Source organism: Ictidomys tridecemlineatus, chromosome X, assembly GCF_052094955.1.
Source record: "Ictidomys tridecemlineatus isolate mIctTri1 chromosome X, mIctTri1.hap1, whole genome shotgun sequence".
NCBI lineage: Eukaryota > Metazoa > Chordata > Mammalia > Rodentia > Sciuridae > Ictidomys > Ictidomys tridecemlineatus.
The window spans coordinates 2,740,454-2,767,822 of NC_135493.1; the positions used below are offsets into that span (position 1 = coordinate 2,740,454).

A 27,369-nucleotide genomic window follows, 5' to 3' on the forward strand; every position below is an offset into this window, starting at 1 on the left:
GCTTGTACACTTTCACTTTATTGTAGTTTCCCATGTACCCCCTGCCCTTTAACAAAGGGAAAACTTTAAATTACATTTCAATTAGGTGGAGAAGAAACTATATTCTACAAACAGAAAATCATCAGAAGATAGAAAAGCCTAGATTATTATATGTGCTATGCCCTTTTGAAGTTGCCTGATGGATTTTGTGAGTGTGATGTGCAGGGATGTCTCTGCATCATCTCATGATTTTCTGCCCAAACTCAAAAAAGATTAAGGAGGCTCCCTTTTCTTTGGTTTACCATCAACCAGCCTGATGTCCCATGTTAGATAAGAGCTAAATGGCTAATATGGCATGTCACTGAGCCAGATCACCACTGTCACTATAAATGACAAGACTCTGCTGATAAAAGGAAATGTTTTATGAAACAACATTGCAGGTGGGCACTGGAAGAGTCCCTGAGAGACAACATGGACGACCAGCTGAGTCTTCAAAAATGGCAGGGATCGTAGTAATTTATGCCCTCGTGTTTTTTTACTCCAAATTGTGTTGATATGAAATGTACATCTGAAGTCTCATTCATGTGTTTACAACTTCTGCTTTTCTTCTAGGATATTGTCAAAGCCATGGTTCCTTGAACAGACTCTAGTGGCTTCCACTCTAGTACTGGTTTGCATGATAAATATTCTGGTCTCCCATTCTCAATCAGCAAATGGATTGTTTCTTTCAGGTACCTTGATTATGTACTAGAATGAAATGGATGATTTCAGGGTGGTCCTTGTGATAAGGAACCTTGGGTGGGGAGAGGGGATTGTGAGTGGAGAGATACAGAGATATAGAGGGAGAACAAAACAGTATAATATGAAGCTGCCTGTTTTAAGAAATTCAAATCCAATGCTGTGAAAAGAGGAATGTCTGCTGTTCTTGTCACCCTCACAGGCACGGAGGAAGCAGGGCATGGTCTCATTTAATTAGCAAGAAGTCTTAAGCTCAGAAGGAACTCATTTGAAGGCTATTAGTTCATCACTGCACAGGGGAAAAGGTTAGTGGCCAGAGCACACACTGAGATGGCCCAGTCTCCAGGGTGCCTCACTTGACCTTCCGCAGGTGGTGAAAGCTCTGAACGGTCCTCTCCACGGCGTCATCCATGGTGACCAGTGGCTGGTACCCCATGACCTTTTTGGCTTTTTCACAGCTGTAGTAGTGGAAGGTGCCAGCCAGTGCAACCCTCATTGGTGTGAAAGTGGGCTGGAGCTGGATGATGGGACTGACCACCATTACCAGCAGGGACACCAGAAGGGCCAGGTAGTAGGCCACCCAGTAGGGGATGTGGTATTTGGGGGCCTCATAATTAAGGCCTGTCAGGATGCGGGACAGGAACGTCCAGAAAGGGATGGGTTCATCGTTGGTGATGTGAAATGCCTGGCAAGGGAATAAGAAGTTAGAAACCTCTCCTCAGCTGCAGGGGTGAGAAGGCAGCTGGGATCCAGGGCCCAACCACAGCTACTGGCTCATCCACAACTCTCACTGTGGGAAACCAGAGGCTGCTCCCTGTCTACCCACCCGTCCAGCTCTTTTTCAGGGCAGCTAAACACTGAGGTGTATATTTGGCCTCCTCATGTGTCTGGCTGCTCCAGCATTTCACACAGTCTGTCCTCAATTCTGTAAATGGGCAGCATTCAGAGGTAGAGAGGAAAGGGAGTGCAAATTTTATCTATGGTCCAGGATTTTAAATGGAACTTAGCTTGCCCTAGGAAGGTACATTCATTAATTTAGTAATTGTCAATCATGGTAAAACTCATCTTCTTATCTTCGTATTCAATGAATGGGTGATTCATTTCTGGAACATACTATGTTTGTTCTAAACCAAAAGCCACTCCCACTGTACTCCCAACCACTTGCAAGGTTATGAGTGGGAAAACTGGCAGAGGTGCAGAGTGAAAGAGGACCAAGCAGTGAGGAAGGATTCCAAATCTAGGTGTGAGAACCAAAGATGATGGGGGTGCCTAGGAGTGGGAGATAGGGTAAAGGGACTAATCAGGCTCTCCGATCTTTGCTTAAGAGCTGCTATTTCCTGCCATATCAACCCCACTTCAGAGAAGGCCATCATCCCAGCCCTGATCTGCCCACTGGACACCAAATGCCAATAGATTCATCTATATTACCCTTGTGGAGGGGTGAGAGGCCTGAGTGATGTGAGCATGTGTGGTCCATGGGGAAAATGGAAACTTGAGGAACAAGTAGGAGAAATGGTAGGAAGCAAGCACACGATCAAATGGTCACGCTCCAGAGAAGGTATGGTTTGGATATGGACTACTCCCCAGAGGTTTAGGTGTTGAAAGTTTGGTCCTTTGCTTGTTGTACTACTGGGAGGTTATGGAAACTTTAGAAGGGTAGGGCCTAGTTGAGACAAGTAGGTCACTAGGGGCATGTCCTTGAAGGGAACATCTTATCCCTGGTCACTCATTCGTTCTCTAGCTTCTATCTCCAAACTTTCTAAACTCCTTCCATAAAGCAGTTACAAAAGCTTCTGAACCACATGGTCAGAGGTAGGGTGCTATAGTTTAGATATGGAATGTCCCCCAAAGGCTCATGTGTTGAAGGGTTGGTCTCTAGAGTGGTAATATTGGGAGGTGATAGAAACTATAGGCAGTGGGGCCTACTTGGAGCAAGTGGGTCACCGGGGTATATCCTTGAAGGGTATATTTTCTCCCAGGGCCCTTCCCCTCTCTCTTTGCTTCCTGGATGACATCATATTCTGCCTCATTACAGGCCCCCAAATAATGGAGCCAACCAATTGTGAGCCCAAATGAATCTTTCCTCCTTGAAGTTGTTTTTCTTAGACATTTTGCCATTGAATGGAAAGCTAACTAACACAATGGGGAACAAAGCTCTTAAGCTCTGCTCACTCCCACCTAATTAACTCATGCATTTTGTGATGCTCATTGACACAGCTCTCCCTACTAGAGGGCCTCAACATTGGCCCAAGGGGATACTAAAGCAGACTTGTCATGATATAGGATCACAGGGATAAGCAGTGAGCAAACCCAATGGCAGAGAGAAGAAATCTGAAAAAAGACAAACATGCAGGGGCAGGAAGTGGTGAGTCAAGCTGGAAGAAGCAGGTGCCTTACCTTACCACCCAGTGCTGCATCTTGGGAGAGGTGCTCTGCAGCCAGGATGTGTCCATGGACTACATTCTCCACGAAGGTGAAATCCACCAAGTTCTTCCCGTTTCTGCAGGTGCACAGGGAATGGTTCAGCTGTGCTGGTAGTACTCAGCTGTGCTGGTAGTGCTCAGCTGTGAGCCTCATGGAGCCCCTGCAGCACAACTGCTGTCTGCCCTGGCAGTGCCCACCCCCAGCATAACCTGGATGTCTGTAACAGATAAGGAAGTGGAGAGGGCTAGGACTCTTGGAGCCGTTACACTAGTGGAATATTTGAGGGCCAAGTAATGAATGTGGAAGTGGAGTACCCTGCCCAAACCATCCCAGAACAGTCAGCACTGGTACTGTCTGCTCAAGCTTCAATTTGGGCAGCGACTCTTCAACAACTACTTCCCAGGATATACTGGGCCAATGCACGGCTCTTGGTAATTCCTCAAAGTGATAAGTGGTAATGAGGCTTAGCAAGATGCAGGGATAAGAGTGGGAAATGAAAGAGAGGGATTATGGGGTAGGAAAGATGATAGAATGAATTGGACATTATTACCCTGTGTGCATATAGGATTACATGACCAGTGTGATTCTACATCATGTACAACCAGAAGAATGAAAAGTTATGCTTCATTTATGTATGATGTGTCAAAATGCATTCTGCTGTCATGTATAACTAGTTAGAACAAAAAAGATAAAAAGAGGGGAAAATGAAGGAAGAAAAGGTGCATTTGGGAGATAGCCACAATTGTCACTGGTGGGAGCCCTCATGACTACTTTTCTTGAGAAGGAATGTAACACCTACGTCTGACTTCTAGAAACAAAAATTTGAGGCTTTAGTGTGTCACTTTGGGCTAATTGCTTCTGCTCTGAGCCTTGGTTTCCATAATTTCCAAATAGGGAAAGAGATATTTTCCCAGCCTTCCTGAGAAGGCACACCAGGTTAAATAGTGGCCTTCAAAAAAAAAAATCATGTCCTTCTGGATCTTTTGAATGCAACCTTATATAGAATAGGGTCAGATTCTCCTTCCCCACCAGCAAAAGGAACAAACCTTACTAACATCTGAATTTTGGACTTCTGGATTCCACATCCATGAGACAATCAATTTCTGTAGTTTTAGGCATTAAGGTTTGGTAATTATGGCAGCCCCAGGAAATGAATGGAGGTCACTGCTATGGTCTGAATGTTTAGGTGTCCCCAATATTCATATGTTGGGACCTAATCCCCAATGTGATGCTGTTAAGAGGTGGGAAGTTTGGGAGTTGATTAGGCCACGAGAGCTCCACCCTTGTAAATGGGACTAATGTCTTTATAAAAGAGGCTTGAGGGAGCCTCTTTGTTTCTTATGCCTTGTGAGGAAAAATAGCAGGTGCCATCTTGACAAATTGGCTCTTATCAGATACCAAATTTGTTCATGCCTTGATCTCAGACTTTCCAGACTCCAGAACTTTGAACAATATACTTCTCACAGTTACTATTATGGTTTAGATGGTTTGAGGTATCCTCAAAAGGCTCACGTGTGAGACAATGCAAGGAGGTTTATAAATGAAATGAATGGGTCATAAGAGGCTTGATCTAATCAGTGAATTAATTCCCTGACAGGGATTTACTGGCTGGTAACTGTGTGGCTGGAGGAGGTAGGTCACTGGGTGCATGCTTTTGGGGTATACATTTTGTACCTGGTGAGGGACTCTTTCTCTGCTTTCTGGTGTCCTGTCCTGAGCTGCTTCCCTCTATCATGTCATGATGTTCTCTCTCAACTTGGGCTGTGTGGAATGGAGTTAGCTGTCTATGGACTGAGACCTCTGAAACCTTGAGCCCCAAATAAATTTTTCCTCCTCAGTTTTTGTCAGATCTTTTAGTCACAGTGTCAAAAGAGCTATCTAAAACAGTTACTCAATGTAAGGTATTTTGTTGTAGCAGCCTGAACAAACTAAGACTGGCATGGAAAGCAGCTTGTGCACTGCATGGGTCAGGGAGGGGTGAAGAGCAATGGGGGCAAACTCACCCAATCATGAACTTCATCTTGCCCTTCTTGGCTGCCTCAATGAGGATGGGGACCAACTGGGGATCTCCTGGGCCAAAAATGCCATGAGGACGGATAGCTGTGGTTAAGAAATTTCTCTCAGGATCATTGGCGTCCAGAACTGCCTGAAGGAGAACAGGAGGAGTGTGTCCATTGCAAACTCTCAGCCCAAGCTAAGATGGCTCCTCACTAGCTGGGTAGCATTTACCATAGGGGACTGACAGATGATGTGTTCTGTTGGTATACAGACTACTGGGCAGTAGTCTGGTTTGGGATGACCACCCATATCAGTCACCAGTACCTCTCTATTCCATCCATCCTCCAAAATGTGACATGCAGGAGAAAACTGAGTAAAAACCAGTGAGCTCAAATTGAAAGGCTTGGGTTTGAGTTCAAAGGCTAAGATGCTCAAATGCTCCCAGGTGGAATTGTATCTTGGCAGCAGTTTGTGGAAAAGGTCAAAGGGTTCCAGTTATTGAGCCAGCAGTGAGCCTCCAGCAAGGCTACTGCCACAAAAAGGGCTTGGGACTTAATGACATGTGCCACACTGGGCTGTTTCGTCAATGCTGAGTGTACCATCTCATAGGAAAGGACTTAGACAAATGCAACTGGGCCCAGGAGGAGGGTCAGAGTGAGTATGAAGTCAGAAGAGTATGAAGACCACGGCCTGGGGAAACAGGGTAGCAGTGATGAGTGTGAAAGATGTTGGCAAGTGCCCCAGAAAAGGCAGCCATTCTTCCTGTTACCACCTCAGGAAGAGAGAGGTGTCTTCTGTGGGGCTATGTGAACACAATAAAAACCAAGGGTTTTAAGTACAGTCATGTGCCAAATAATAATGCTCCTGCAAGGCTGAAATCACCTAACAATGCAGTCCCCCAGTTAACCTGTATAGGAAAGAGGTTTTGCTTCAAAGGTAACAAAAAATCTTAAAGGAGTTGTTGCACTCTTGGTAAAACATGGATGATTATGGTACCCACCCTGACAAGACTGTAAGAAGACTAAATGTGACAACTCAAGCCAACTGCTTGAGAATTATAGTAATTGTTGGGATGTGTCACCTAGGAGTTCTATTCCATGGTGGCAAGATGCTTGTACAAGTTTCAGTCCTGTCAACTGTTATTTATTGATTAAATTTATAACCATCAGAGCTGGCCAACAATGGAGAAGCTGCTTCTTTCAACAGATTCCCAGAGTTGCTCTGCCTCTTGCTGTCAGGCCTGTGGTCCTCATGACCATAAAAGAAATGACTAACTATGGATTCCAACAATGTCTACCAAGGTTCATCTTGATTACTAAAGGCATGTGACTGAAGGGGTCCTGCACTGACATCAAATTTGGTTTATTATCAGTAACGAGATTTAAAACCCACACAGGTATTGATCTTGGCTGAAACCAGGCTCTAGGTAAGTTACTGCTAGTGTCACCCTCAGGCTTTCCTGATTCCAGTTGAGCACCCAAAAGTCCACACAAGCAAGACACTGATGGTCTGAGCCCAAGATGCCATTTGGAGCTCCTGAGCCTACATGGGCTCAGATGATAGTGACTAAAGTTGTCAGGGCCCAGCTGAGGCTTCAGTGTTCCTTGGGCGTAGACTGAACACAGCCTGGACATAGAACTTCAGCTTATCAAGGCCAGGCCTATACATCCAGGTTTGGGGAAGTCTCTGAGTCTCTCTACACCCAGTTCTACTGGGGCTTTCTAAGCTGAAGTAATAGAAAACAGCTGGGAGGCACCTGGCTGTCAGATCACAGAGGACTCAATGCCAGTTTGGTGGTAAGATCCAGTTCATTAAGCACTGGCATTGAGGGAAGACCTCAGTGGGTGTGGCGTGCTACAAATGCCTGGGAAAGGTAAAGTCATAGCTATCCAGTTAAGGCGAGCTGTCTGGGGCTCAGGACACCCATGGCCCACAGCTTAGGACTGTCTCAGGGTGATGGTAATAGCTCATCCAGGTCCCATGCAGCCTGAAAGCTCAGTGGCTATTATTCAATCCAGTGGCTGCCTAATCTAGCCACATGAAAATTAGGTGCCCCTTGATGAAGGTTCTGGATCCCTCTCTGCATTAATAATCTGGTGATGATAACACTGCCTGCCTATGGGATCATTGTGAAGGTAAAAGGAGGCAGGTCCCAGAAAATACTCAGACTAGTATCTTAAAATACTCAGACTGTTCTTATTTTTTTTTTTTGAGAGAGAGAGAGAGAGAGAGAGAGAGAGAGAGAGAGAGAGAGAGAGAGAAAGAGAGAGAGAGAGAGAGAGAGAGAGAGAGAGAATTTTTTTAATTTTTTTTTTTTTTTTTTTTTTAGTTTTCGGCGGACACAACATTGTTGTTTGTATGTGGTGCTGAGGATTGAACCCGGGCTGCACGCATGCCAGGCGAGTGCACTACCACTTGAGCCACATCCCCAGCCCCAATATACTGTTTTTATTTTAAAATTTAATTCACCTACACATTTTATTTCCCAAGTTTGATACTTAGGCCTCAGAATGCTAACTTTCTATGTTCCCACATTTTTCTTAAGAATATAAACCCTTCAGATGTGCACTCACTCAAGTGGGTCTAAGGTACATACTCTCTCTTGTAGGATCTTAGTTTCTGTGTAGTAGTCTATGGGTTTCATGGCATAAGGAAGGTCTTCGGTTCCATTTTTGATGTCACTGCCCTCAAAGATGACACTAGCACTGCTGGTCAAAATGAGTTTCTGGCAGAGGAAGATTTAAAGAAAAATATGAGTCAGAAATTATTGCAATTCCAACAGCTTGAAAGTCGTGTATGTGTGAGAATGAAATGGCGCCTGTTCCCTAGCCTAACACGTGAGTGTCTGCACTATTTATTAGCTGCAATGCCTTTGCTTTTTGGTCCTTCTTAAGATAATCACCACCTTCTGCAGCTATGTGGATTCCAGATACTTCATGGTATTACAATCTGAAACACTGGACCTACTGTTTTTTTCTATCTTGTTACACTCGAGGGACAGAACAGATTCCCATTATTCATAGTATGTCACTATCAGATAGATTGAGCATGGGAATAGGCTCAGTTCAGATACAAACACTGAAAGCATGGCTTGCTGCATGCTGTAGGTGGCGCTGAACAGTAAAAAAAGAATTATACCGTGACTGGGCTGAACTGGTCATCTGTGTGGAGAAAAAGACTTGATTTCAACCTCACTGTATATAAATATAAACACAAATCGATTCCTGGTAGATCAAAGGGCTTCAATGTGGGAAGCAATGCTTTAAATCTTTAAGATTAAATACATTAAATAATCTTTTGATCATCGTGTTGGAAATATTTTCTTAAATACAACACAGAAAGTCATTTCCTACACCCCTACTCACTAAGCTATTCTTCTCTTTCAGCAAATGAACAACAGTTCTGTATTCCAAGATGGACAGAACCCCAAAAGCGTAATACTGGAAAAGAGCAAGTTGCAGGAGGCCATGTTCAATATAATACCATTTTATAAGGTTTTATAACATGCAGAATAAGACTTCATACTGATTGCATATGGAATAAACAAATGATAAATCTAGATTCAGAATATTGCTACATGTGGGTAAAGAAGGGGAGCAATGATACTGAGGAAGGGTACACAGGAGATTTAATCTCTGCCAAGATGCTAAGATCTTTAAAGACTATGATGAATGTATGGGTGTTGTACTATTCTGGAATCTTCTTTTAGGCCTGTTCCCTTCCATTTAACCATAGCAGTAGTGGACTTTGCAGAGCTTCAGTTATGTAAGACAAAGTGGAGAGTCTGGAACTTGGCATCAGAGGACATGCTTGAAATCTCACCTGTTCCATTTATTGATAGACTTCATTTAGCCCCTGGCTACCTATCAAGGAGAAAAATAGGAGGGAACCACAGAAGGGCAGGGTATCTTTTCAAGTGGAAAGTGTAAGGGTTGCTATTATTAACACTGATGGGAGCCCACCTATTCTTACTGGGCCAGACAATCATGCCAGGGACTAGCTGATAGTACCCAGAAGGAGCACTGGGAGAAGGATTCCCAGCTCACTGAAGGCTTTTGTTCTAGTTATACATTGTCTCTTGCAAGCATCACCATGAGGGAGCTGTTATATCCACTGGCTTGAGTCCCACAAAGGTCATTCCCAGGACCAAGATTTGTAACAACAGTGCAGAAAGCTACCACATGGCACAAATTCATATCCTCTCAGATCCAGCAATCCCACTTCTGGATGCAGACATCAAAGAAATGAAAGCAGGGCCTGGGACAGATGTTTGTACAACCTTATTCATAGCAGCATCGTTCACAACAGCCCAAAGGTGATAACACAAATGTCTCAAGTAGATGAACAAAATGTGGTCCATTCATAAGATGGAGTATATTCAGCTTGAAAAGGTGGGAAAGCCCCAACACACACCACAACATGGATGAACCTTGAAGACATTAGATTAAGTGAAATGAGCCCATCATAAGAGGACATATATTGTACGAGGTCCCTATAGTAGTCAGGTTTCACACAGACAACACAGTAAAATGGTAGGTGCCAAAAACTGGATGGAGGAAGGAATGGAGAATTGTTCAATGGAGGCAGAGTTTCTGTTGGGGAAGAAGAAAGTCCTGGAGATAGATGGTGATGATGGCTGCACAACAATGGGAACAGCCATAATGCCACTGAACATATATCTAAAATGGGTAAAAAATGTTATGTGTATTTTGTCACAATAACAATAAAAGCAATTATCTCAATTTTGTAGCTCTTTACTCAAAGACTAATAGGCCTTAGGGTCCTCAGATGGTCTACTGATATGTGGTTAGAATATTAAAACTCTAACAGGCCTTGGCATGATTGTAAGTGACACCCAGGGTTCAAATGCTAAGATCTTTAAATTTAAGAAACAACAGACTATGGCTAATCCCAGGAAGACTGTAAGAGGAACTGTAGCTCCCACCCTTGCATGGGGTCACATGTTCCTGATAGCACTTTCCATTGCCTTTGCCTTACCTGAACTCCAGCCTTTTTGCAAGTTTCAATGACATTCTTGGTGCCAATGAAATTCACTCTATAAAAGAGCTCCTTGTTATTACTGGATGGTGGGGGTGATGCACAGTGGAAGACTGTGCTTACACCTTTCAGAGCTGGGTACAGGTCCTGGAAAAGCAAACAAAGACAAAAGAATCATTCGTGTTCTGGGCAGGTCAACAGTCTTCTCCTATTCTGACTCTGTAATCTGTATCTAGTAGGCTGCTTGTCTTTTTATAATTCTACAATCAATATGGAAACACATTCTTGTAAAAGATTCAAACAATACAGAAGTGCATGCACTAGAAAGCAAGTTGTCCCTTTGACAACCCCCTTTCCATGACCTAATCCCCAGTAAACAGAGTTTGGGGGCATTGGAAGACTATGGGATCTGGAGACAACACCCTCTACATGTTTAGGGAATCTGGGGGTGGGGGTAGAACTCCCATTAGGACAAGGTGAGTTCATACGCAAAAAGTATAAGTCATATGAAAAAGTCCTACACTATCAATACAGAGACCAGATACAATGTACAACCTGAAAGAGAGTTTAAAACACTAAATTTACTACTTAAAGGAATCTCCTGAGAGAAATGAAGGGTTGCACATTTGAGGCAGGAAATACATAAGTTGAATTAGGAACACCTTGCCATTATTAGAAAGTAAGAAAGATTGCCAAGACTACCAAGGACATGTAGAAGGTACTCAAGAGCCAACACGAAGAGGCCTCAACTGGCCAAAGAAGAGGTAGTTTGATCATCAGTAAGAACAACTCTTTGTGAGACGATCAAGTACAAGGGGAAGAATCAACCATTTAATATGTGCAAAGTACAAAGGTACAAGTGACCAAGGGAAGAGAAAATAAGGGTACATCACCATTTCACCAAATCTTGATGAAATAATGGGATCCAGGTATGATTACTATCAAAGAAAGAAAAGTATGAATGATGTGTCAAGATTCACTAATCAATGTTTTGCCACAATTTCCTCTCTATTTATACAGACATGAATCTTGCCTCTGAAATTTTTATCATAAAACTCCTAAGAACAAAGACATTCTGAATAACCTCAAAACAGTGATCACAAGGCAAATTCCAACAGATTGGTTACTCCTAACAATGAGTCTATATTCAAGTTTCCCTATGTGCTCATGATGTCCTTTATAGCTGTTTTTACCTGGAGTCTAGAACTCTGTTTTTTCTTTATCTTTTGTAATAGTGCTATTTTTCAAAGAGTCAAGTTGGTTATTTTACTGATTGTCCCTCAATGGGCATCTGTTTGTTTCCTCAGGATTATATTCAGGCTCAATAGTTTTGGCAAAAATTTCACATTGGTGCAGGTATGTCTTTCTCAGGGTAGGCATACCTTGTGAGGCACATGTTTGTCCCATTGATTATGATGCTCAGTTGGAACGTTCACTAAAGTAGACAGCTGCCTGATTCTGGCCATCCAAAGGTAACTTTACTCCTTTGCAATCAGTAAATCATCTGTGAGGTGATCATCCCATGACTGATTTCAACATATACTGATTGATCTTGCCTGGAACACTTATCAATGGACTGGTTGCAAAATGGTGCCATTCTCATGCTAAACATGTCTTTTATACTTATTAACTGTAATTCCTCTGTAAAGTAGAGCTTCCTTTCCACTCAAAACTAATTTTCTTTTCAGTATTTCTATGGTCACATAGATTCTTTTTAATTCAATATATTAAAATCCACTACTATTACCATTTTCTCAAAGTTGGTCAGTGCTGGCCCTTCAAGTTGGCTTCTTTGTCCTTTGGTCATGTCTTCATCAATTTGGTCCTAAGAAATTTGGGGTTCTGGTGACGTTGAGGAAAAGCTAACTCCAACTCAGTGTCTCCTACTCTGACAGCACAGATCATTTCTGACACTCAGTGTGTGGAAAACCCCCTAAGGGTCTCCCTTTAAAATTGCATTTAAGCAAAAATGGAAATAATATACCAATAACCACAGCACAAACAGTTGGGGGAATGTTTTGGAGAGAAAAGTTGGCTATGGATCCTGTCTCTTTAGAGGAGATAACAGTGATCAAAAAAAGAGTAAAAATCTCTGTGTTTGTGGAGATGATGTTCTCTGGTGGAAAGAACAAATAAGGATACAAACAAGTGGATACTGAGTATATCAGCTCTTGCCAAGTGTTATGCAGAAAGAATGCAGAGTATGAGGATTAGGAGGGGCAGGCTGCTTAACATACAGTGCCCACAGATCTATAGGAAGTGAGGAAGCAGGCTCTATGCTTCATAAAACATTCCTGCAGGGAATGTGTGAGGCACTGGGTTCAATCCTTAGCACCACATAAAAATAAACAAATAAACATGCTGTCCATCTATAAGTATAAAAAAATTTAAAAACAAAAAACAAATCCTGCAGAAAGGACAGCAAATGCAGTTTCTGAGGCAGAAACTTGGTTGGTCAGTTAGAGAAGCATTAAGATGGCCAGTGTGACCGCAGCACAGCAATGAGGGGAAATGTGGGAGGGAGGGAGGCTAGGGAGGGGTTAGGGACATATTGTGCAAGTGGTGATGTTTGTTATTTGCTCTAAATGGGACTGGATGCCATTGGAGGTTGAAGGACAGAGGAGTGATAGGATCTCAGTTCTGCATTAAAAGGTTCCCTCTAACATCTAGGCGGAAGATGATGATCTATTATCCTTAGACCAGGATAGTAGCTACGAAAAGGGTGAAAAGTTACTAGATCACAGTAGAGTCAACAAGGTTTTCTGTTGAATGGGATGAGACAGAAAGGAATCAAAGATGAATCTGAGGTTTTTGGCCAATGAGACTGGAAAGACAGAGTGGGCCACTTTTGGGGCTTGAGAAGACTTCAGAAGGAGTAAGTTTGCTTGGTAAGGAAGGAGCCTATGGTAGGGACAAGTATAGACATGGCAAGTGTGAATGTCCAGCAGGTAATTAGACATGTGCAAGGCTGGACATACCCAGCTGGGGGATTAGAAGCTTCTAGAGAATATTAAATCCCTGAGGTGGGATGGATTCACCAGGACACAGAATGTAGTTAGAAAAGAGATTCATGGAAAGCCCTAGAGCCTGCAAAGTTTAGAAATTATAGAGCTATGGAGACTGAGAAGGGGAAATCACCAAGGTAGTAGAATGAGTGAGTGTGACATCTTAGAAGGCAAGCTAAGAAAGCACCAGATGCCACTGAAGGGCCAAGGTCTTATGAGGATGAGACTCAACCACCAGATACAGTCTCCTCAAAGTCCTTTCAGAAGGATTGCAGAGGTCATGAATACAAATGACTCTTTGAGCTCTGCTATCCATGGCAGCAGCTGGGCTGGGGCATGGTGTTAAGATGGCCAACACAGGAGTCTGTGCATTGACAGCTGATCTAATGCAGGAGAGAGTGGGATGAATCCCTAGTGCCCTCACTGAGTACGGAAGGGGAGGGTCATTCCAGCTGGCACCAGATGGGAGCTTTCCCAAGGATGAGGCATGTTCCGGCAGGGCAGGGGAGGCAGGATGCAGATGTAGGGCTGGGTGGCACTGGGGGAGGCTTGAGGGCCATGGCCAGAGATAGAGCAAGAAGCGACCAGCACATCTCCTCCTCTCTGGCCCAGTCCAGCTGCCCAGATACATAGGGAAGAGAGAGAACTGGATTTTACCAGGGATGGGATGACAATGTTAAGTACCACATGACAGGGATTTTTATGTGTCTGGCTCCCAGTGATCTCATCTAGCACTAGTCTAGGGTTAACATCCACAATCAGCTGATGTTAGGTAAAGGACAGTATCCTGGATAATCTGAGTGGATTGCACCTAATCACACAAAGGCATTAAGAGCAAAACTGAACCCAGGGGTGCTCTATCACTGAGCTACATCCCCCCCTTTTAAAATTTTGAGACAGGGCCTCACTAAGTTGCTCAGGCTAGTCTCAAACTTGCAATCTTTCTGCCCCACTCTTCCAACTCTCTGATTTTTTCCTCCTGTAGGGACTCATAGTGATAAAATTCCCTCTTAGAACCACCTTTGCTGAACATGCCAAAAAAAGATTTTGGGGAAAACATAGGTTTTTAAACAAATGTTGCTAGGAAAACTGGATATTCATATGTAGAGGAAGGAAACTAGATTCCTATCTCTTACCCTACACAAAAGTCAATCAAAGTGGATCAAAAACTTAGGAATTAGACCAGAAATTTTGAAACTTCTAGAAGAAAACACAGGGTCAGTATTCCATCATATTGATGCAGACACTGACTTCCTCAACAAGACTCCTAAAGCTCAAGAAATAAAACCAAAAATCAATAAGTGGGATGCCATCAAATTAAAAACTGTCTGTACAACAATGGAAATTATTAAGAGCATGAAGAGAGAGCCTACAGAATGGGTGAAAAATCTTTGCCAGATACTTTTCTGATAGGATATTAAAATCTAAAATATAGAAAGAACTCAAAAGGCTTAATATCGAAAACCAAAACAAACAAAAAAACCAAACAAATAATCCAATTAATAAAAATCAGAGAGATTTCAAATAAATAACCTATGATGCATTTCAAGGACTTAGAAAAACAAGAACAAACTAATACCAAAGCCAGGAGAAGGAAGTAAATAATAAAGATCAGAGATGAAATAGAAAATAAAAGAACAATACAAAATGTCAATGAAACAGAGTGGGTTCTTTGAAAATATAAATAAGGTGATAAACTCTTATCCCAACTAACCAAAAGTTAGATTCTATACCAACAGAGTCAGTATGGCTATCATCATGAATAAAAATAATAATAAAATCTGGGGAGGATGCAGGGAAGAAGAAACCCTGATATATTGTTGTTGTTGGGAATATAAATTAGTATGGCCACAATGGAAAACAATATGAAAATTCCTCAAAAAGCTAAAAGTAGAACTACCGTATGACCCAGGAATACCATTTCTCAGTATTTATCTGAAAAAATTAAATTTAGCACACTTTAGAAATACATGCATACCCATTTTTATTATGGTACAACTCACAAGAGCCCAGTTATGAAATCAGCTTAGATGTTTGTCAACAGATGAATGAATAAAGAACATGTGATTTAGATGTCTATCATATATGTGTATATATATCACGTTTTTCATGTAGCAGAGTATTATTATTCAGCTACAAGGAAGAATAAACTTATGCCATTTTCAGGAAAAAGAATAGAACTGAAGATCTTTATGTTAAGAGAAATAATCTAAATACAGAAAGACAAATACTGTATGTTTTCTCTTATATGTGGAAGTTAGACGGGAAAGGATGTCATGAATGTAGAAGAGAAACCATTAGTCTAGAAGAAGGTGATCAAAGAGAGAGCAGAAGGTGAGTACTGAGAAGTGAAATTGATCAATTTATGTTACATGCATGTATGAAGAGCCACAATGAAACCCTGTGTTCTGTGCAATTATTATGCATCAATAAAAAGTGAAATGTAGAGTTACCATATCACCCATCCTGTATGTGTACCTTAAAGAAATGAAAACATACATTCATGCAAAAATTCAGACACAGAATATTCATAGCAGTATAATTCATAATAGTCCCAAAGTAAAAACAACCCAAACATTCATCTATAAATGAATAGCTGAATACAATTTGATTCATCCATACCATGAAATATTATTCAGCAATAAAAATAAATGAAGTACTGATATGTGATATAATAAAATCTCAAAAAAATTAGGTTAAAGAAGCCAGTCACAAGAGACCATATGGTATATGTTTCTATTAAAATAAAATGTCAAGAAAGATATAACTGGATCAGTGGTCGTCTAGGGCTTGAGGGGAGGGGAGGAGGGGAGCAACTACAAATGGGTATGAAGTTTTCTACTGGGTGATGAAAATGTTCTGAAGTTTGCTTTGGGTGATGACTTCATAATTTGGAACCTACCAAAAACCACTGAATTTTACACTTCATATTGTAAAGCTTAATGTATATAAATTGCATTTCAAGGTGTTTAAAATAAAGAACATACAATGGGGGGGGGAAGAAAAGCAAAACTGAGGGTTTAGTAAGAAGAAATTCTAACTTGGGTTGCCCCATAAACTTCTGTCTGAGCTTCCTATCAGTCCTGCACATTTCAAATGTTCCCAGCCAGCTCCCACAATTACATAAACCAATTCCTTCAATTAAATCTCAACCTCTCTCTCCTCCCTCAACAACCCTACCTTATTGGTTGCTTTTTGGGAGAACCTTGACTGATACACATAATGAGAAGAAAAAGGGGCAAAGCAAAAAAAAAAAGGTTATGCAGGGGAGTAAGGGCACAATGGAAGCAATGGCAGTGAGCACAGAGTGGGGTGAGGGACAGTGGAAATGACAGCATGTCTGAGTGGAATCATGAGTTGTTCAGGCTGGGATATTAATTAGAGGGTCTGAACTGAAAAAAAGAGGAGATGCCTACAACTGAGATTAAGGAGAAGATGTGTTTTCTAGAGGTGATCTAGGAAATGACAATGGGAGTAGAGGATGAGATCATTCTTTAGAGAGAAGAGGCCAAGGAAGAGAGGCAAGGGTATTGGTAGGGTCATCTTCACGAATGCAGTCTTCACCAATGATAATGCTGGAAATGTGGTTGATATAGTTGGCATCAGCCAGGAGATAATCATTACAGAATGAGGAGGAGTCACCTGGGAAGGAGCTGTGGGTAGCTACCACAAGGAATGGTTTGTACTGTCTTCAATGTTGGAGAGGCTCAGGGCACAGAGAAGGAGGAAGGAAAGCATCTACCCCATCTCTAGGCCCTGAAGAGTAATTTATATAGCATGGGAGAGAAAGCACACATGGCTTTGCAAGAGTAGGATCAAGGAAGACATGTGACTCTAAATAGCACTCTTCAGAATGGAACCACCAAAAAGTCTAATAATTAGGCCAATGTTGGCAAGGATGTAGAGCCATGGAGATCTTCCCACATTGCTGGTGGGAAATGACAAACAGAGCAAGCAGCTTTGTAGAGCAATTTGGCAACATTTGATAAAATTTAAAATATTAATACGCTTACAACATGAATGAACCTTGAAAACATGATGTTAAGGGAAAGAAGCCAGTCACAAAAAGGTCACCTATTGGATGATTCTACTGCTATGAAATTTCCAGAACAGGGAAACCCAGCAACTGAAAAGCAGAGTGGTTGTCAGGGGCTAGTGAGGAGGGAATGGGAAGTCAGTGTATAGGATTTCCTTTTGGGGTGATAAAAATGTTTTGGTACATGACTTTGTGGATACAGTCAAAACCATTGAACTGTATTTAAAATATGAAGCATACAGTATGTGCATTTTACCTTAATTGAAAGGAAGATGAACTCTGAGGCCCAGCATCTGCAGTCAGCACACTACAATCCATTACATTTTTGGTAAAACTTTTGGTTTTATTGGTACACAGACACATCTGGTCATTTAAGTAGGGAGTGTTGCTGCTTTTGCTCTCATGACAGAGCTGAGCTGCTGTGATGTAGATGCCAGTTATTCATTATGAATACTAGCAATGTGGTGTGTGTTAAACTCTTTCCTATATCTTTCAAAATAAAATCATTTCTCCCAAACAATTTGGTTGGTCTCTAAGCACAGGAAGTGCTATGGTTTCCCCTGAGTGTGTGTTGGAGATTGGCAAGGGTGCAGAGACCATTACCTCTTGGTTGCAGAGGTCACCCAGAAAGAACTGCACCCGGGGATTATCAAAACCTTGCCGGATATCGAATACGTTGACGGTGTAGCCCCTTGCAAGCAACTGCTCCACCATGTGCTGCCCCAGGAATCCAGAGCCTCCAATCACTGTGCAGTTCTTAACCTACAGAAAGAGAAAGTTGTCAGAAGAACCAGCATGGTGATGACCAGAAGCTAGTGGGAGGCTAGACTTATGTGTTGTGAGCCACTGCAATGGCAGGTATGTTTGTTTGAAACTGTAAGCCCAGGGAGATGATTTATATAATTCAAGTGATCCATCATCAGTGCCACCTTCTCTGCTGGGACCAGCAAGAAGGAAAGACAGAACAAATAGTACTAAAATAGACCTTGGTGGATTTGATGACAATTCTCATGCTTTGTATTTAGTGAAGGGAAATTAAACCACCTATGATCAAACCTGGATGACCTATTTATTTTTTTCCTCAGTGCTGAGAATGGAACCCAGGGCTTTGTGCTTGGTAGGCAAACACTTTTCCCAGCCCCAACCAGGACAATCTAAAAGAAAAAAAAAAAGAAAAAAAAAAAAAACAAAGGTGATACTTTCTTGCTCCTCATATCTGATTCCTGGGCACTTCTCTAATACAAACAAAACAAAAACAACAAACAAAAAGCCAGTCATTTAAGAGTTTGCGCTTAAATCAGAAAGGAGCAGTCTCCATATTGATAGGACAAAGTGCCTTCTTGACCACAATAAGGCTTGGACTTGTCACCTAACCCCTTCCTGCTTCAGCTTAACCAATGAAGACTGTCCTAGTGAGATCTCCTGGTAGTACTGCAGATACAATCAGACAGCTGCTTGGCACCCAGGCCCATGGCTTTGCTTCCCTTCTCTGAATTCTGAAGAGCTGACAAATTAGGAGTAAGCTGTGATGCTTACATCTCAGCCTCCCAAGTGTGCCCAGATTCTTGGCTAAATTACAACTCTGGGAACTGGAGATAATGGAAGGACAAAGCACTACATGCAGACACATGCATATTTGAACTCCAGGCTGTCAATGCAAAGTTGTTGCTGTTGCCTGCTGAATATGTTGGCTATAAGTGTCCCCAAAGATGATGTGTGATATTCTTCTTTCCTAGGATATTGCCAAAATTATATCTGGGTTTCTTTTTTCTTTTCAACAAAATAAACCCCCATTTTCCTTAGTTTATATAGAATATATCAAAGTTGAATGTGTGAAACTAAAGATTTTAAAGAATTTCTGTTCTGATTAAAAACCAATCAACCTCCCTACTTATTCCTTAAACATCAACACAACTGAGCTACATGAAACTCAAGGAATGCCAGGGCCAGCCACCTTCTACAGATCTGCCTCTCTCCCAGTCTGGGTGTTCTATCTGAAATGGCACTTTTACTAGATTCCACCAAACCCACCTAGAGATAGCAGCCTAACTTTACCATCATTTGTTCTTGTATAATCCACTGACATAACTGACCTCACCATTCAAAACCCAAAAAGTAGGGCCGGGTGTGGTGGCATATGGCTATAATCCAAGTGGTTTGGAAGGCTGAGGCAGGAGGCTTGCAAATTCAAAGCCAGCCTCAGCAATGGCAAGGCACTAAGCAACTCAGTGAGACCCTGTCTCTAACTTTTCTATATACTGTTTCCTATGCTAGACTACTAGGAAGCCCCATCTAGCCTACTGCAGGCAAACTGAACTGCCTAACCAACAGCCAACAGTTAACTGCCAATAAGTGCATAAGAGGCACCCTGGGAACACACACCTCAGGGGTCCTCTGTGTGCCTGCTGCTGCACAAGTGAGCCTGGGCAAGACTAGCAACAATCCCCTAACTGTACTCAGCTCCAACCACAGAGTTGTGAATAAAGGAACTGTTGTTCTTTCAAATCACTGTATTCTAATATTGTCTGGTACACAGCAGTAACAGATACATCTTAAATATGTGTATCTTGTTAAAAATATCTGCATTTCATTGATGTAATAAATGCATATTGCAGCCTAGAGGTAAACATCAGTGGCTTGCTGGTAAGTATGTACTCGACATTTTCCCTACCCGACTTTAGTTAACCTTTTTATGGCTGTACTTACCTTGGGAATGTCCTCTATCACATGGGTCCGTGTGACCTGTTCTCTCACTGCCTCACCAACTGCTTGTTCCATTATGGCTCAAAATATGGTCTTGTTTACACTCAACTTTTCTTCTTCCTGAAGACATATTTAGAGATAGATACTAATGTTATATAAAGCATGCCATTCCCATTTCAATTGCTGTTTTCACAAATAGTTGAACTGCAACTATAGCTGTTGGCTGAAGTAGTCAGTTCATGTTCCGGTGATGCAGGTTGCACTCTCAAGTATGGCAGGGTTCATAACTCCATATACTTGAAACGTAGGCACAGTGGGTAGTCAGTTACATGATCTCATTTACCAGTTAGGAAAATAAGAACATTGTGTTATAGCTTTTGCCACATGCCAAACATACTTTAATCATTTTTGCTTTCTCTTGGGGTACTTGTTAGATGGTGGCAGTGCACAGGCCTAGGGAATCCTGGGTTCTGGCCCCGGTCTTGTCTGAACTTCACAAATCTGCTCCAGTCATTCCTCTTTGCTGTGACTCTGTTTGCCCATCAATAAAAGGGGTTTGTGTGCTCATGCCTATGATGTCAGGGCATGGGATGCTGGGCAGGTGATGGGCAGAGTGTAGTAAGAGAGAGAACTCTCTTGATGTTAGGTCAAAGCCATCTTGACTTTGGGTGAAAGAACTCAGAGTGTCTGAAACCCTCAAGAAATAATCAGTGGCAGGGACCAACCAGCTCAAAACCAGGAGAGAATAGTGACGAAGTCCAACCATGTTACCACAAGTACAACTCTTAGGGTATGCTTCCCTCTTCCTTTACACACAATATGGAATTGCCAACACAATTCATTTATGAGGTATTTGTTCTTGCATCTCTGTTTCCTTTTTACTGGCCTGTGAAAGCTTAGATTCAGAGAACACTATTTGAGTGAAGAGGCAGCAGACAGGTGGCCAGCATCATATCTCAAGCATTACAATTTCTCCAATCCGATCACACACCTGGAGTTTCACCCCACCCAAAACCACCATGTTCAACAAGTGGGCTAACATGTGTCCCCATAGGAGCTGATTACGTGAGTGTATGGATTTTGTGGGAATATGGAAGGATGAAATGGCCTTGAAATGGATGTTTGGACTCTCAGTGTCTGATGGGGTCATTTCAGGTGCACACTTCTTTGAAGTCATAATAGAAGTTATTAGAAAAATGTATTTCAAAGTTTGATTATGCCTGGGCCTTAGTACAATACATCCAATGAAAAAGCAAAGTCAGTCTGCAGTTCTGTGCCTTCTATGCCCCCCCCCTTTATCCCATAGTGCCATGCACACTGGCTGGGGCCCTGTCATCTGTTTATCCCAAATGCATATAGCTAAAATTTGACTAATTTGGCTTAATGTGTAATAGGACCAAAGTAAATGGAAATTGGATTTTGGTACCTTGTTCCAAAAAACCTCAGAGTCTGAGCTGTCTTTTTTGGTGCTGTATCACAGGCATGCAGCCCAGTACCAAGTGGGCACCTGTGTGTCTGCCAGACTCATGGCTATGTATGTGTATATGCACACACCTGCACAGAGCCCCTGCTGCTCAACATCACCTACAGAAATTCTCATCTAAACTTCCATCTAGGAACTCTGTTAGGCATCTGGTTTTGTTTGTACTATAATCAAAATATCCACTGATTCTCAGGGAAAGACAAGCAAACAGGAAGGCATATGACATCCATGGGGTAAGGACATTCCCCCACCCCAATCCAACTTCAGACTCTGCCAAGGTCATTATTGACCTCTGTTAGGAAGAGGTCTGAGGATGAGGCCATGATGGTCTTCTGCTCAGAAACTTGCAGGATCCTATGACAGGGCTAACCAGGCTATGTTGGCCCAAGACTGGAGGCCTCAGCTCCTCAAAGTCTCTGCTCCCCTTTGCTGCCTATAAAAAGCATAAATTACCCCCCTCTTCAACACAGTTGGCAATACTTTAATGAATCCAGAGCTGCATGAGTTCAAATCCCAGCTCAGCTTCTTACCAACAGGATGCCCTCTGGGGAGTTATTTGAAGAGCTGTGCCTGCTTCCTCATCTGGAAAGTGAATAGCCTCATAAGATCACTATAAGGAGTAAATGAGAAAATGCATGCAACACCATCAACACAGTGCCAAAGAATGTGACCACACCATTAAAGACCACTATTACTATCATCAGAAATGTTACTTCCTCTGCAGCAGTCTTTACCCCACCTCCTTATTGGTCATCTTTGAATTTTCCATTGCTTTATACCTATGCTGTTTACCCACACTCATGTGGTATAAGCTTGGAAGCACGCACCCTGGAAACGGCTTCCAGGCCTCAACAAGCCCATGCTGCCTAATGGGTATACTTTGTAAAGTATATATACAGAATGTGAAAAAGGAATAACACAGGGCTGGGGTTTAGCTCAGTGGTAGAGTGTGTGCTTAACATGCTCAAGGCCTGGGTTCCATCCCTAGCACACATGAAAGAGTAAGATAGATTGAGACTTACAAATTTGGGTAGAAAGAGGTATGACCCCCCTTCCTTCCACCTCTTCAAAGAATAACACAATGAATGACCTAAATATGCTTTATTCAGTTCTTAACTAAAGCAAAAGATTAGATTTATCATCCCTACAGCCATGCGAAGACACTGCTGGACCATTACAGAGGGGTGAGTGGTAATCCTCCTGAAGATGTGTTTCCATTCTAATCTCTGGAATCTGTGAATGTACCCTGATTCAGAGAAAGGGCCTTTGTGGAAGTATAGATGATGAGGAGGTTATTCTGGTGGGCCCTAATCCAGTGACAATTGTTCCTGCAAGACACAAAGAGAAGAGATACAGAGAGAAGAGGAGGATGCCAGGAGAAGATGATTACAGTGACCAGAATGAAGTGGCCATAAGTCTAGGAAAGCCTAGGGTCAGCAGAAGCTCAGAGAAGCAACAAAGGAGTCTCTCACAGAGACTTTGGAGAGAGTCAGGTTAAAGAATATCAAGAGTAGCTCTGATCCAGCAGACATTTATCTGAAGAAGATATACTTCTCAAGATGGCTCATGAGTACTTGAAACATTGTTCAACATCACTAATCATTAGGGAAGTAAAATCAAAACCCCAATTAGAGACTACTTCTCATCCATTAGGATGACTATTATCCAAAAGTCAGTCAGCAGAAAATAATAAGTGTTGGTGAGGATATGGAGAAACTGGAACCCTCATGGCATGCTCATAGAATTTTCCTGGTATGTAAAGTGGTATAACTGCTGTGGAAAACAGTATGGCAATTACTCAAAAATTAAACATAGAATTACCACATGAGGCAACATTTTCACTTGTGGGTATAGATCCCCCAAAATGGAAAGCTGGCACTTGGAACACATATCTGTACATCCATGTTCACAGCAGCATTATTCACTATCAGACAAAAGGTGAAAGCAACCCAACCCAAATGTCTTTTGATGGATGATGAATGGTTAAACAAAAGTGGTGTATCTATACCATGGAATATTATTCAGCCATAAAAAGGAATGAAGTTCTGATGCAGGCTACAATATGGATAAACTTTGAGAACATCACACTAAGTGAAATAAATAATCCAGGCACAAAAGAACAAATGCTGCCTGGTACCATTCATGTGAGGTACCCATAGTAGGCAAATAGAGGCTGACTGACAGTTGCCAGGGGCTGTGGGGGGCGGCATGGAATGACTGTTAATGGGTATAGGGTTTCAATTTGCAGGATAAGAAGAGTTCTGAGCTGGATGATAGTGAGGGTTGCATTATGATGGGAATGTATTTAAGCCACTGACATGTACACCTAAAAATGGTTAATGTACACTTTCAGCTATGTCTATTTTACTACATGTTTACATTGAAAAATAGCTCTAAACTACTGAATATAGGACCCTCAAGGAGCAAAGTTCTAAGGGTTTACACATCAAAAGCTTCTATGAATCCATTAAAAAACAGGATGTGCACTCCCCATTTCCACTGGAACAGAGTCTTAAGCTAATAATGATTTAAGAAGAGAGATTCATCTTGTACTGGTGAAATCCAAGCTCCATGCTCCACTTTTGGGCTGCTGATAGGATTTGATAAAGAGAACAAGATAGCCCTGATAGTTCCAGGTCACTGACTCCTAGAGACAAAAGGGACAGTGTGTTTCAAACCAAACAAAGAGAGATGAGTACCTCCACCTTTTAAAGGAGTGCAGTGCAGGAAGCAAGAACTTGGACACCAGGAGCTCATCACTGTAATCCACAGGCAGGTAGCACCCACCTGGAGGAAGAAACAAGAACAGGATTCCAGGCAAAATATACTCCCCCAAAGGACTCAATCAGTAGAGTGTGGCCCTCCAAGAAAAGCAAAGTAACATTTCTCAGACCTCTGTCTGGAATCCTGGTATGGGAACTGAGTCTCAGATTATGAAGGAGGACTCCCTGTCTCCCCTCCCTGCTCGCTTCATGCTCAGTACCCTGGTAATATTGGTTTAAGAGAGGGATTCTCCTGGTGCTGGTACATGCTTTCATTGTGGATAAATTTCTTTGAGAAAGTATTGCAAAGCAGGAGCCCTGTGCAAACAACAATAAAGAATTACAGAAGTATGTTTGAGCCTCAAGGAGGGTAAGACCAGACCACCAATATAGGATGCTGGGTCAGTAAAAGTAACCCCAAAGCTGAGTTGTAAGGCCCCCAAAGAATGAGTCAAACAAGATGGTGGCACAGATCCAGCATATTCTGATACCTGACAAGTTGTGTCACGGCAAGTGTGAAGTAAGACTAGGAATAAAGTTGACAACATACAGGGGCTATGTGACCCTGAAGTTGTAGGCGGGGGTGTGGGTTATGATCAGATCACTCAGGCTGTACAGTGAAGAGATTTTAGCCAAGCCTAAGGGCCCCAGGCATGCCATTAGAACATGTCAGAGAAAAGAACTTAGTATTGCCTGGAGACCTGCTAAATGTCAGACTCTTTTGTATATGAGTATATTATTCCATTAAGATCCAAAAAGTAAGCTGGGCATGGTGGTGCATGCAATCCCAGTGGCTCGGGAGGCTGAGGCAGGAGAATTGTGAGTTCAAAGCCAGCCTCAGAAAAAGCAAGGCACTAAGCTACTCAGTGAGACCCTGTCTCTAAATAAAACAGGGCTTTGGATGTGGTTCAGTGGTCAAGTGCCCATGAGTTCAATCCCCAGTACCAGAAAAAAAAAAGGTTCAAAAAGTATCTAGTAAAGCAGACAGCATTGGTTTTACTCAACAGATGAGAAACGGAGGCTCAGAAATCAAGGGACTTGCCCAGGGTCACACAGTTGGCACAAAGCCCAGATAAAACTTGTGTTCATCTCTTCTACTGTGTGAGGCTGCCACCCTGTGGACTGGGAAATAAGGTGTGTCAGTCAGCTTTCCATTACTCTAACAAAACATTTGAAATAATCAACTTAAAAAGAGGAATGGTTTATTTTGACTCACAGTTTTTGGAAGTTTGATGTCAGTTTCTTGACCCTGTTGCTCTGGGCTTGTCGTGAGGCAGTCAGTACAGATGGCAGAAGTATGTAGTGAAGGAGGCAGATTAGCAAAGAGATAGAGAGGAAGGGGCAGGGGCTCCATATCCTCTTCTACAATACATCCACAATGATCTGACTTCCTTTCACTGGGCCCCACCTCCTAAAGGTTCCACTACCTCCCAACAGTGATACAGGCTGGCAACCAAGACTTCAGCACAAGGGCTATGGAGGGAAAGCTGGAAGCATTCACAGGGATAAAAGAGCAGGAGGCTTTTATGAACTTTACTTCACAGTTATGGGAAGCCTCTGAAGGGCACTAACATGATAAGAGCTGTGAACTGGGAGAATTAATCTGGTGGAGCAGGGTGGAATAGATAGGTGAGAGGTAGGAAACAGGAGGCTACTGGTTGGTTGTTTGATACAGGTTTACTAAGTCCCTATATGTGCTCCTCCCTATTCCAGGGACTGGAGCATCAACTATGAACAAAACAAAGATGTCTGCCCTCACAGAGCCTGCCTTTTAGTGGCAGGGCAACAAAGAACAAAACAAATAAAACTGACAGTTGGTTACAAGGTAATAAGTACTATGGGGGAAAAAAGTAGAGTAAGGTGAGGGACTTGGGTGTACTGAGGGTTGCAGCATTAAGTAGGGTGCTCAGAGTAAGGGTGGTCTCACTGAGAAGACAGCTGGGTGAAGACCTGGAGGAAGAAAAGATGTGGGCACAGAAGACAGAAGGGACAGTTGGAACAAAAGTTCAGTTCCTGGCATTTGACGCCCAACAACAAAACCAGCATTCTGGGTCTGGACTGAGCAGGATAGAGGAAAAGAAGACCAACTGTGGGGATGATGGTTGGGGGGCACATCATGCCAGGCTTTGCATATCATGATGAGAACTATGACTGTGACTAGTTGGGAGGCTGAACATGAAGGCTTGAAACGCAGCAGGGGCAAAAAGAGAAAGAAAGGGCATTTCAGGGGCAGTGCTGTTTGAACTTGGAGGCTCAATATGTGGTAGGGGACAGGAAAAGTGTCAAATACAACTGAAAGCTTTTAAACCTGAATCACTGATCAAGAGGCAGAAGTTCCACCTGTGGGGTGCTAATAAGCCCCAAGCCTTTGTCAGCCAATAAATTTATATTCTGTCCTCAACTTGCCTAAATTATTGTCCCACTGCTTGGAGGGGAAGCAATGAGCTCGTTAAGGAGGCACGGGTGCAAATTCATCTCTGCCATACCCTTGCATGTGCTCTTTTTTAAATTTCCAAGCCTGCTACACATTTCCAACACTCCTGTGACTTTGTTCATGAGGGTGTCTCGACCTATGACGCTCCCCTCTGTCTACATTTTGTGAGGGTGGTTGCCAAACAGGATATTTTGAAGACCTCTCAGGCTCCTCACACTTGCTATTATCTTCTTCACTCCATTAACAGTCTGTTCCCAAGGTCCCCCGCTCACTATCCTGGGCTGGTTTTACCCAGGTCAAAACTAAAATGATTCTTCCGTGAAGGCACACTTTCAAAGAAAAAAAAACTTTGGCTGAATTAGATTTTTAAGTCCCAGAGGTCTGACCCTTGACAACAAAGCTCAGCACGCCTGTTACCCTTTCCTAGTCTCAGCTGCCGGGTGAATACAGTTCCCATTCCCACATGTAAGTTCACGTCTTTTCTGGCCCCTCTGATGTTGGGAGTCCCTTACTCAGTCCTAGGCAGACCAGAAAATCCCCGACCCGAACCGCCCCACTCAGCCCCTCGCCCTCCTGCTCTGTCCAGCTGCAGACACAAGACGGCCCCCCAAAGACAAGGTCATGACTCTTACCCGTCTGTCTGTAGGTGCTCTCTCAGCCTGCCTCCGTTTGTCCGTGGCCTACACCCACAGAGTTCCAGCTGCTGACCACCACTCTCTTTTCCGAGCCTGCATGAGCTGAGAATCAGCCGAGTTTCCTCCACCAACGGGATTGGTCCAGTTCGGCATAGGATCAGCCAATGGACGTTT

At 42.7% G+C, this 27,369-nt stretch overlaps 1 protein-coding gene across 9 annotated transcripts; it reads right to left on the bottom strand.

The window, feature by feature from the left end:
- Window positions 1-27,341, bottom strand: Nsdhl (NAD(P) dependent 3-beta-hydroxysteroid dehydrogenase NSDHL). 9 transcript variants are annotated; one of them, XM_040286822.2, is made up of 10 exons: window positions 27,193-27,338; window positions 24,070-24,151; window positions 21,895-21,974; window positions 19,885-20,001; window positions 17,782-17,940; window positions 10,138-10,284; window positions 7,736-7,864; window positions 5,145-5,287; window positions 3,115-3,217; window positions 1-1,402 (listed from the first exon to the last, which is right to left on the bottom strand). In XM_040286822.2, exons 4-10 carry the CDS (start codon window positions 19,954-19,956, stop codon window positions 1,070-1,072), a joined length of 1,086 nt encoding a protein of 361 aa, XP_040142756.1. In that variant the 5' UTR covers window positions 19,957-20,001; window positions 21,895-21,974; window positions 24,070-24,151; window positions 27,193-27,338; the 3' UTR covers window positions 1-1,069. The 9 variants fall into 9 exon arrangements, with proteins under 9 accessions (XP_040142756.1, XP_040142752.1, XP_021591070.1 ...); XM_040286818.2 differs by having other exon boundaries at window positions 24,064-24,151; XM_021735395.3 differs by lacking the exon at window positions 24,070-24,151 and adding an exon at window positions 25,343-25,388 and having other exon boundaries at window positions 27,193-27,336.
- Window positions 27,342-27,369: the final 28 nt, after the last annotated feature.